The following is a 12,181-nucleotide window of genomic DNA, read 5'->3' on the forward strand; positions in this document are numbered from 1 at the left end:
GCTATGGAGAAGCAGAAAGCCAGTTGGGGGAAACAGCATGCTGTTGGGAGTGGCAGATCATGTAGATTCTTCTAGGACATAGTAAAGACTCTGCCTTTAACTTTGAGTGAGATGTATAGCCACTGGTGTGGTCAGAGCATAAGGGATGATATCACCCAACTGAGGCTTTGAAAGGATCACTTTGCCTGTATGGTTGAGTAGACCACAGGGGAGAAAGACTGTTAGCAGGGAGACTGGTTATTGGCCTTGATCTCTGAGCTCTTCTGATCATCTTTGACTACCTTCTTGGCTTATATCCTTAGTTTTCCTCCATTCTACATATTTTGAAGGAAAGAACTGTCAAAATACAATTTTCAAAAAGATAAAAACATGACTCTCATACAAATATAGAATAAAAATGTGTCAAGTATTTATTAGCTCATTAATCTTTCTCAAACTGAATAAAGGCACTGAAAAAAAGAAAGAATATTGCTAGGTTAGATGCAAAACATGCTAATGTCCCTTAGGGTAATCAAACCATAATCTTTGGGGTTATCTTTCCTAGCAGAGAGAAATCTACACATTAACATGTAGCTTCATAGTGTCTGAGCTCTAATTAAATAGTAAAGAGCCAAACACAGGTTCATTCTCCTAGACTTGAAAATTAAGTAATCCTTGCTTTCCCCAGTATAGTGATTCTTTTGCTTTACTTCTAAATTTGGGGTAAATTTTCTTAAAAAATTTCCATGAAAACAAATTTTTGAAAAGTCTCATAGATAGTCTTGATTCACATTTTTAACTTACTAGAGGAATCTGGGATGGTACTAAGGTCAATTTCTCTTCTTCTCTGGGTTTCTTGCCTTTTTTCTTTGATCTCTATCCTTTGCTGTTGCACTAATGTATGTAAGAGATGCAAAGTACCTGCATTTAGGCAGTGGCATTCCTTTGGTTATTAAGTTTACACTCAGAACAAGACCTTTTCTTGATCCTATTCTGATATTCCAGGGCTATTATGCATATCATCTATGAAAATAATCTTCTTCAACAATCATTAGTTAATCAGTGTCTCAATCTCTGGTTGACTTACTTTACCTCCAGGGATTCAACCACCACAATGATTCCCAATTCTAAATCTCTAACCTAGGCCACTCTACTATATACCAGATATGTAATTTAAAATGCTCCCTGCGTATCTCTATCAGAAGCATCCTGAACTGACAATTCCAGTTGAATTCATTGTTTCTATTCCAGTCCAAATGTATTCCACTCTTCCAATATTTCTATTCTATTCCTGTCCATGGCACCACCATTTACCCAGTTATCTAAACTTGTAAACTTCGAGTCATCACTGGTTCACATGCCCATATCTACATAACCATCAATTCTCGTTCTTCTCTATCATAACCATCTCTTTCCTCTAATCCCTCTTCTCTCCCACTTCCACCTCAGCCTCCTTTAGGCCTTTAATGTAGTTACTTTAATTAGGCTTTAGTCTTAGTACTGTAAAAAAAAAAAAAAAAAATCTCCACTGCTGTGAGTGTTCTCTTCCTAAAATGCCTGTATGATTATATCATTGTCCTGCTTAAATCTTTTAATGGTTCCCCACTGCCTACAGGATAAAACTTAAGCTTTTTAGCATAGAAAGTACCAAGTGGACAGACTGCTTTTAGCACCATCCCTATAATCTCCATCAGTAACCCTAATAAACATAAGCTCTAAGTAAAAATAGTGTGCTTGCCATGCAGATTCTGCTTTAAGACAAGTTCTCCAGTCTTTCCTTCTATCTAGACTGCTGCCACTCACTCCTCTGATAGAGACATTCTAGAGCTGCCACTGGGTGAATTCCTATTCATTCTATAAAACCTCACTCGAAAATCACCTCCTCTTTGAAAAGGTTTCTGACTCTTCTCCAAACCCCTAGGCACAGTTATTTCAATATTTAATGCTCCTAAAACACCTCCACATTACCGCCTTTAATATTTAACTTTATTGTACACAATTTGATTTTATGTCCTATTCTTTGTGAGCACAATGGTGTTCTAGTGATCTTTGTTTATTCTAGTGCATACCACAATAAATTACTGTTTTTTTGTTTTGCTTTGTTTTTTGTGTCACATGTTCTAAGATACGTGAGATAAAAAGCAATTTGTAATTCTTAAACTTGTAGGAAGGAATTTTATTTGGGTTTATTTTAAATCTATGGTTCTTAATCTTTTGGATCACAGACCCCTATTAAAAACTATGATGAGGGGCTTCCCTGGTGGCGCAGTGGTTGAGAATCTGCCTGCTAATGCAGGGGACACGGGTTCGAGCCCTGGTCTGGGAAGATCCCACATGCCGCGGAGCAACTAAGCCCGTGCACCACAACTACTGAGCCTGCACGTCTGGAGCCTGTGCTCCGCAACAAGAGAGGCCACGATAGTGAGAGGCCCGCGCACCGCGATGAAGAGTGGCCCCCACTTGCCTCAACTAGAGAAAGCCCTCACACAGAAACGAAGACCCAACACAGCCAAAAATAAATAAATTAAAAAAAAAAAACTATGATGAAAGTTATGTCATTCTTCTCAGAAAGATATACATATGTACAAAATTCTATGAAAAAGTTTCGTAGGATTCACAAATGCCCTGAACCCACTGATAGCTGACAAGGTAAGAAACTATCTTTTCATTTTTATTAATTTTTTGAGTAAGAATAATATTCACATGGAACAAAAATTTAAAAGTAATAAAGTTTACAATGAACAGTCTCTCTTCTAGCCCTATTCCCATACTACTCAATTCAATTCCTCTTCTATCAAAGTGACCACACTTAGTGTATCCTTCTGGAGACAGTCTATGCATATGTATGCATGAGCATTAAAAATTCTTTTTCCTGACACTTTCTTTTTTTCCATTTAATTTATGTTGGCAATTGTTCCACATTGGGTACATAAGAGGTCAAATGCACAGAATTCTATTGCATTGCTGTACCCTAATTTTTTTACAATGTATTTTAAATTTTGAAACAATTTCAAGCTTATAAAAAAGTTGGAAGCACAGTACAAATCATTTCTTTCCAGAACCAACTGAAAGTAAGTTGCTGAATCAAAACGACAATGAGATATCACCTCACACTGGTCAGAATGGCTACCATCAAAAAATCTACAAATGATAAATGCTGGAGAGGGTGTGGAGAAAAGAAAACCCTCTTACACTGTTGGTGGGAATGTAAATTGGTGCATCCACTATGGAAAAAAGTATGGAGGTTCCTTAAAAAACTAAAAATAGAGCTACCATATGATCCAGCAATCCCACTCCTGGGCATATATCCAGAAAAGATGAAAAACTCTAATTTGAAAGGGTACATGCATCCCAATGTTCACAGCAGCACTATTTACAATAGCCAAGACATGGAAGCAACCTAAGCGTCCACTGACAGATGAATGGCTAAAGAAGATGTGGTACATATATACAATGGAATACTACTCAGCCATAAAAAGAATGAAATATTGCCATTTGCAGCAACATGGATGTACCTAGAGAGCATCATACTAAGTGAAGTAAGTCAGACAAAGACAAATATTATATGATATCACTTACAGGTGGAATCTAAAAAATAATGCAAATGAATGTATATACAAAGCATAAACAGACTCACAGACAGAAAACAAACTTATGGTTACCAAAGGGGAAAGGGAGGGGGAGAGGGATAAATTAAGAGTATGGGATTAATAGATACACACTACTGTATATAAAATAGATAAGCAACAAGGATTTACTGTATAACACAGGGAATAATATTCAATATCTTGTAATAACCTATAATGGAAAATAATCTGAAAAAAAAATATATGACTGAATCACTTTGCTGTACACCTGAAACTAACACAGTATTGTAAATCAACTATACCTCAACAAAAAAGTAAGTTGCTGACCTGATGTCCTATCACCCCTGAATGCTTTCCTGTGTATTTTATATTTACAAATAAAAACATTCTCTTGCATAACCACAATACAATTATAAAAATCAGGAAACTAACATTATACATTACTACCATCTAATTCTCAGATCCCATTCAAATTTCGCTAGTTGTCTGAATAATGTCCTTTATGTCAGGTGCAATTCCTCAATCTTTTCTTGACTCTTGTAGACATAACACTATAGATTACAGGCTAGATATTTTGCAGAATGAAACAACTTGATTTATCTGATGTTTTCTCATGATTAGAATCAGGTTATGCATCTTTGGTAGGAATATATAGAATTGGTGCTATGTTCTTCTAACTGCATTCTATCAGGTGGCATACAATTTCTATCTGTCCCATTGTGATGACGTTCATGTTGATCATTTGATTAATGTGGGATCTGACAGACTTCTCCACTGTAAATTTACTCATTTTTTCCATTTATAATTAATACATATTTTTTTAGCAGATGACTTTGAAAATATGTAAATATTTTAATCCCCATGAAACATTCAGCTTATTCATTTATTTAAATATATCACTATAGGTTCATGGTTTCCTGTTTTATTCAATGGTTTATGACCCATTGACCACCATTATTTGTTTTGATGCTCAAATTGTTCCAGATTTGGCCAGTGGGAGCCTAGTTAAGCTGGCTTCTGTGTGTTCTTGACACGTCCCCATCATTCTTTCAGCACTTCCTTACTTTCTGGTACAAAAAGATGATCCAGGCTAAACTTCTGCTTTTCCTACCCCAGCGGTAGAATTGGCTATTTCTCCAAGGATTCTTGATTCCTTTTAGTGGAGAATGACATTTAGAAGCCACAATCTATTTCTATATGTATTTGCAGCCACTAATAATACATACATTGCTAATTCTAATCCAACACTACAGAGTTCATTCTACTTTTCTCCCTTTTCATATTTGTAACTCCCTTCTTGGACAATGAGAAACCAGACTCCCATTATCCTTAATATATTTACCTATTTGATCAATCCTTCTGAAGGTAAGCAAACTCCCAGTCACTGCTGTACCCTCCCTTACAGAGAAACCCTTCTTACCCAACTCAGGATCCAATACCCTGCATCAGGATTCCCCGCCCACCCCCGACACCCTCATGTCTTCCTCTTCTTCCCTGTGCTCTGACACCCCTCTCTGGGCCTCTGACACCCCCACCCCACCAAGCATGGATGCCAACCTTACGCTACTTGATCTAACAGCTTTAGGATGGAATTGCTCCAGGAAGGGAAGTTTGAAATTGAGTGGTTTGCCCAGGATTTTCCAGGTCTTTGCATTGGATGCAGGTCTGTGCTGCACTCCAGGAACTCCTTCAGTCCTAAGGAAACCTGGACATTAGCCACCCCAGTAAAATAAGTTGTCTTAATTTTCTCAAATGTCATCCTATAACTTTTAGGTCTTTCTACATGTTAGAATTACCATTCTTAAGAGTTCTTTAGGAACCATTATGAGTAAATTATTAAACCTCCGTGGACAGTAATATAGCACAATCAACAACACCACAAATGCACATACTCTCTGACCCAGCAAGTCTACTGCTAGAAAGTTATCTTAAACATATACCAACCTGTATAGATATGATTATTACCTGCAATATTGTTTGTAATAGTAAAAGAATAAACAGGCATGTTAAAGAAATTATGGAACTTTTCTCCCTTCCCATTAGGAACACAAAACAATAATCAAACAGACTGGCTAAAAAAGTAACTCTACCAACTCTCAGAAACATAAATTAGCACCATAAGATGAATAGGAATTAGTACAGTAGCTCTGCAATTTACAAGGCAAAAACGAAAGCGGGATGACACAAAACAGCCAGGAAATAATTCTTCTACAAAATCTGTTAGCAGATACTTGTCAGAAAACCGTTTTCCAGGTCATTAGCTAAATTCTTTTTACAGTCCAGTAGTGGTATCAGGACGCTTTTCAGAGTGTCCCCAAAGATTGCCCTGGGCTTGTCAGAAACTGGTTAGGAGTTTGAAATTGAGCGGTTTGGCGAGGATTTTCCAGGTTTTTGCACTGGGATACAGGCTTGTGCTGCACCCCAGGAACCCCTTCAGTCGCAAGGAAACCTGGACATTAGCCACCCAAGGACCAGGCTACACAGTGAGAGAACTTAGACCGGCGCTGTCCGACACAGCACCGCTCGCCAGATAGGGCTATTTACATTCACATTAAATACAGTTAAAAATTCAGTTCCCCGATGGCAGTAGCCACATTACGAGTGCTCCACAGCCGCAAGTGGCTAGTGGCTACCGTATGAGCGCAGATACAGAATCTTTCCATCACCTCAAGAAGTCTATCGGACAGCGCTGACACAGCTGAGTTTAAAAAAAAAAAAAAGCTTGTAAGCCGCTAGGCTCCACTATCAAAAATAATCAACACACGTCATTACTCTTTCCAAATATTTTGAGGGGGAAAATTATGCTAAGAAATACCAAGCAAAAAAACCTGCCAAGGCATGTGCCAGCAGGCTTTCTCAGGGAACTCACTCGTAATTCCCACGGCGGAGGCCGTCCGTCTTTCTGTGGCACATAACTCCTCAGACTTCTAGAACTCAGCGAACTCCTAAAGAGGTGGGCAACCGAGGGCAAGATCCCCGAGATTTAACGGCTCAAAGCGGCCGACGCCTGTATTCATAGGGCAGGCGAGCCTCAGCTCGGGGCTCCACAGCCGACGCCACCCGGGTCTCGCGCGCCCCTCGGTCAGGCGCTTGGCACAGGATGGGAGCGCGAAACCGCCCGTGTGGGCGCGCTCCCGCACACGCGCCGGCCCGCTGCGCGAGAGGCTCTCTGCAGCCAATGGGGCGGGGCGCCGCGCGCCGGAGGCGGGGGCCGTGACGCGCGCGCCTCGTGACCCTGCTCGCGGCCTGCGCCCAAGGAAGCCGGAAGCGGCAGCTGTCCGCAGCACAGACTAGGGGCGGAGAGGTGGAGGTCTGCGCCTTGGGGTTCGTGAACCCCGCGATGGACCCGGACCGGACAGTCGCGCGGCGGAGGTCATCGTTGCGGCTGCTATTGGTGGCGCTGCTGTGGTCGGGGCTGGCTCTGGGCACCTTCTCCTTGGGCAGCAGTTCCCACCGGGTCCTCCACGACCTCATGTCGGAGGAGCAGTTGCTGAAGGTGGAGGACTTGTCCCTGGCTCTACTGCAGGGCGGAAGGATGGGGCCACTGTCACTACCCCCAGACTTGCCGGATTTGGATCCCGAGTGCCGGGAGCTGCTGCTGGACTTCGCCAACAGCAGCGCAGAGCTGACCGGGTGTCTAGTGCGCGGCGCCCGGCCGGTGCGCCTCTGTCAGACCTGCTATCCCCTCTTCCAACAGGTCGCCAGCAAGATGGACAACATCAGCCGAGCCGTGGGGGTGGGTAGAAGGCACACCCGGGACCTCTGGCGTGGATTGTTGGAAAGGGAGGAGGATGGAATGATGGTTAACTCGGGGTGGGGGGGGTGCTCAGTTTCCCCATTTGTGAGAAAAGGGGGTTGGATTGGGACTGTGGAGTTAGGGGCATCAGAAAAGTGGGTGGCATTATGGGGCTTGGGGTTTGGATTTTTGCTTCCATGGCTGCTGTTGGGCGTCTTTTGGTACATATTTGCAGATAGGTATGACTAGTTTTCTTGGGGCTTCTGCACCCCAACTCTACCTTTCTTCACCTCTTTCTCCCCAGTCTGCCACAGCTTCTTCCCATCTCCACCTGGAGTTCCCAGGAAGGACTCTTTCCTGAAACCCCAGGTGGAGTGGGGAAACTATAGTGTGCTGGTGGTAAGGAACTTGAGCTTTGTAGCCAGGCATTTTCAGATCCACCACTTTTCTAGCAGTCTGACCTTGTATTAATTACCTTGGAGACTATCTTGGAGTTTCCTCCTCTGTAGAATGGAGAAAAACCGCTGCCAGATGTGACTGTTAAAAAAATAAAAAGAGATAATGCATGAGAGTTCATTTTAGTCATTAATACAGCCTGGAGCCATTCTGCCAGGAGACCAGTTCTTCTCTGCTTATGCGAGGTGTACTCTGGGCAATTTATATTCTCTGTAACTGTTGTCTCATCTGTAAGATGGGGGTGAGAGGAACTCTTAGAAAACTATTACTGCACATAGTAACAGTTCTCAGTAAATGGGAACTAAAATTTTACAAGATGGTAAATCTGCCCTCCACTCTTGGTACTCTTAGAGCTCTTCTGGTCATGTGGTTGGTGCTGTGAGGGTCTTAATTAAAAGAAAGAAAGAGAAAGAAAGAAAGGAAGGCAGGGAGGGAGGAAGGAAGGAAGGAAGGCAGGCACAGAGACATGTCCTTGTTCCTAAGTACCTTATAGGGGCTAGAGTAGGAAAGGATTAGAGTGTCAGGGCTGGCGGGAGTCATGAGGTATGGGCTGGATATGCCTTGTAAAGGAAAAACAGGAGAAATGACTTTGCGATTATGGAGTGGAAAGTTCCTCTACTGAGAAAAAAAGTCTCATGAAAATGTGGTTGGAATTATTTCATAAATCATAGTTGATTTGACAAAATATAAACATATATAGTTGCATCCTACTTTGTCAGCCTGATATTACTTGACATAAATATGTATTTTTTACAAAAATAGGGAATTTATTTGCATTAAATAAATTCTGTGGCCGGTCTCTGTAAAGAGCTACTTTTCAAGGTACTTTAAGTAAATGTAGACCTACATGCAGTATTTTTCAGGCATACTTCTACTGGGTATAGCAAGGGATATATACATGTGTGTGTGTGTGTGTGTGTGTGTATGTGTGTATATATATACATATATATATAGTATATCTCACCATGATTTTAAAGTAAAACACCAAAGATTTGTCCCTGTCAACTACAGCAGGATATGATATGGCATCATATTCTGTTTTAAGCAATTAGGTGCATTGTTCTGTGGCCAGAATGACCGTGAGTCATTCTTTCTCACCTCTTTAGGATGAATCCATGTCCATGGATTGATTGAGAGGAGGGGAGTATAACAAGGAGAAAAAGAATCAAAGGTAGAAATTAGCAAGCTATGTCTGTGGTACAGCAAGCTGATTCATTTAACTGTAATAGAGTTATCTGATGAGAATTCTATTTTCTAGTCACTTCCTCTTGGAATTACTGGGTCAAGGACTCCATATAGTTTTATTATCTCAAGGTAAAGAATACAGTGATTTGTGAAACCTGAATAGTAGAATTGACGGATTCCCTCTTACTTAGAGTCATACTTTCTTCTTTAATTTAAACTGAATAGAGATGTAGTTTCATTGAGCTGTTCAGCATCACCAGAGTGGTTGCCAGGATGCTTTGGCCCCCCAAATTCTCAATTGCTAATCTTCATCTTATTATACTTGGTTTGTTTAAAATTTATATAAGCAGATAGATAGACATATAGATATGTATATATATATATATATTACCTATGATTGGAGGTATGTATCTAGAAGTGTTCAACATAGTTTTAGTGTAGATTAATAAATTGTTAGGAATATAGGGAGAAAATTGGAACACAGCATAACGTAATCTATGTCTTTCATTGGAGATCAGAAAATGTAGTGCTTCTCATTCACTAAAAAAAAAAAATTATTGAGTACCTATTATGTGCAGGGTAGTGGTAGTAACTAGGGATATAGCTGTGAATGAGCAGAGCTTGTAGTCTGGTAGGGGAAACAGACATTAAACATATTGTTATAAAAGTAAGTATTTAATTCAGGTGTGATAAGTGTTGCAAAGAAAAAAATCCCAGATGCCACCAAAGCATATAACAAGAATGCTGATCTTGAGCATTCAAGATCAGCTGGGAGTAGATAGAAGTGGTCAGTGATTAAAGCTGACACCTAAAATTTGAGAAGGTCGGGGAGGAGAGAGAATGTATACATGTAACGAAGTAGCAGGTGTGAAGACTCTGAATGGGAGTCTGGTGTATTTGAGGACTAGAAAGAACTTAAAGCACTGTGAGCCAGGAGGAGACTAGTGATCTGAGCCTGAGGAAGTGGGCAGGTGCCAGGTCATATTACCTATAGGGTAGTACTAAGGGTTTTAGTCTTTGATTTTAAAGCAGTGTGATATTACTGAAGGGTTTAATTCTGTGAATGATATGATCCGATTTGTACTTTAAAAGGTCATTATGGCTACATGAGAGAAAATGGAGGGGACAGGGACTGGGGAGGGTAGGGAAAGAGTATGTGTGGGGAAATGAATTAAGAGACTCTTGCAGTGATGTGAGAAATGTTGGTGGCTAGGCTACATGTGGGCCATTGTGACGGGGAGAAATGGATAGATTTCAGAGATATTTAGGAGGTAGAACTGACAAAACTTGGTAGTTATTTGAATATAGAATGTGAAGGAAAGGAACGATGATTTCCAGGGTTTTAATAAGAGCAGCTTAGTGAATAGGGTTGCTATTTAGTAAGATGGAGGGAGGAACCTGTTTGGTGGGGGAAGATCATGAACTTGATATTGAACTTGCTGATTCTGAGGTGTTTATGAGACATCTAGGTGGAGATATTGCATATGTGGTTGGATATGTATGTCTAGAGATGTGGATTGGGGATAATCGGTTTGGGAGTAGTCAGCTTAAAAGTAGTGTTTGAAACCATGGTATGATGAGTTTGAGTAAGAAGTGAGAATACATAAGAAATGCTGGGTTGAAGATTTGGTTAGAGGATAAAATATTGAAAGAGACCAAGGAAGAAGAGTCGGAGAGATTAAGAAAAATCAGGAGAATGTGCTGTCCTATAAAAGGGAAAAGGGAAGGGGTGGTTATTTGTGTCAAATCCAGCTGAGAGGACCAGAAGTGAATCTATCAACATTGGCATTCTTGGTGCCATAAGAGCCATTTTGAGGGAGCACTTGGGGGTGAGAGTAAGATTAAAGTAGATTAAATAGTGAATGGAAGATGAGGAAGTGGGAATAGTGATACTACACAACTAAAAGTTTGGCCATAAGGAAGAGATAAGAAAGAGAGGTCACTAAAGAGGAATTGAAACTCAGGGATTTTCTTTTAATTTCTTTTTGTTCCTTTGTCCCTCCATCCCTCTGTCTCTACTTCCCTTCCTCCTTTCTTAAGATGGGAGAGACCTGAACATGTTTAAATGCTGATAGGAAGAATCCTATAGAGAGAGTGAAGATATAGGAAACAGTGGGAAAGTAAACAAGGTCAGTTTTCCTGAGAAGGCAGAGCAGTTGAGATCTAAGGCATCCACAGAGAGAGAGAGAGAGAGAGAGAGAGAGAGATGAGCCTTTGACAGGGGCAGGCACGTTCTGCACTCTAACAGGAGGGTAGAAGGAGAGGTTGGGTGTAGAGGGGTAGGCAGATCAGAGTTTCAGCTTGATGGTCTCTGTTTTCACTGTCAACCAGGAGGCTAGATCTTCACTTGAGAGTAGAGGGTGAGAGGGATATCAGAGTTTCAAGGGAGAGTGGAGAAGATTGCAATAGTGGTGTTAAAGAGGGGAGAATGAGCAGACAGGCAAGTGAGGAGTACAGTTTGGGATTATGGATTTATTGTGGAAATAATCTGCTTGGTTGTTTGCATTTTGCCAAATAGGCATGATGAAAGTGGATTGTTGGATTCATTGTGGTTAGGTTTCTGCTAAGTGGTTGTGACAGATTTGAGTATTAAAAGTTCTAAATATAAACCAAAGGCCAGTGTTTTTTGTCATGTGCTAGGTGTCGGGAATACAAAGATATAAGACAAAGTTTCCATCCTAAAGGAACTTTTGTCCAGATGAGGAACCTAGACATATATAGGTGGATATCATGCTTTAGGAAACTGAGCCTCAGAGTGATTAAGTAACTTACCCAAGGCCATGCAGTGAAAGAGGCTGGGTTTGAATCCAAAAGGATACTACTGCCTATTTCATAGAGTTGTTACAGGGATTAAGTGAGTTATACATTTAGAGCTTTTAGAACCATTAGGTATTCAAAAGTACATCATCATTGTTGGGATTATTCATCACTTACCTTCCATTCTCACTGTTGCTACTGTCTTCTCATTATACATGAACTATGGAAATAGTCTATTTAGTCTCCTGCTTCACCCTACATATTGTGACATAGACCTATGCTCTCCAAACTCTGCTTTTCATGCCATCTTCCTCAAAAATCTTAAAAGGTTTCCCACTGTGTGACTCTCATAACCCTCAAGACCCTTCATTACCTTGCCCTGACTTCTCCCTCTACTGCCTCTACTTTCATAGAGGTACCTTCCACTGGCCTCCTGAGTACTCCCTGAATACTACATAACCATTCCTACTTTCACCCCTCG

At 40.9% G+C, this 12,181-nt stretch overlaps 1 protein-coding gene across 1 annotated transcript in view; it reads left to right on the plus strand.

Annotated features, from left to right (window-relative positions):
* Positions 1 to 6,831: 6,831 nt before the first annotated feature.
* The window catches only part of OSTM1 (osteoclastogenesis associated transmembrane protein 1), a 37,134-nt gene continuing 31,784 nt past the window's right edge, over positions 6,832 to 12,181 (plus strand). Inside the window, exon 1 of the mRNA XM_061207182.1 lies at positions 6,832 to 7,302. Within this exon, the coding sequence (XP_061063165.1) occupies positions 6,907 to 7,302 (396 nt within the window). The 5' untranslated portion in view covers positions 6,832 to 6,906. The remainder of the gene's footprint in view (positions 7,303 to 12,181) is intronic.

Source organism: Eubalaena glacialis, chromosome 12, assembly GCF_028564815.1.
Source record: "Eubalaena glacialis isolate mEubGla1 chromosome 12, mEubGla1.1.hap2.+ XY, whole genome shotgun sequence".
NCBI classification, from domain to species: Eukaryota; Metazoa; Chordata; class Mammalia; order Artiodactyla; family Balaenidae; genus Eubalaena; species Eubalaena glacialis.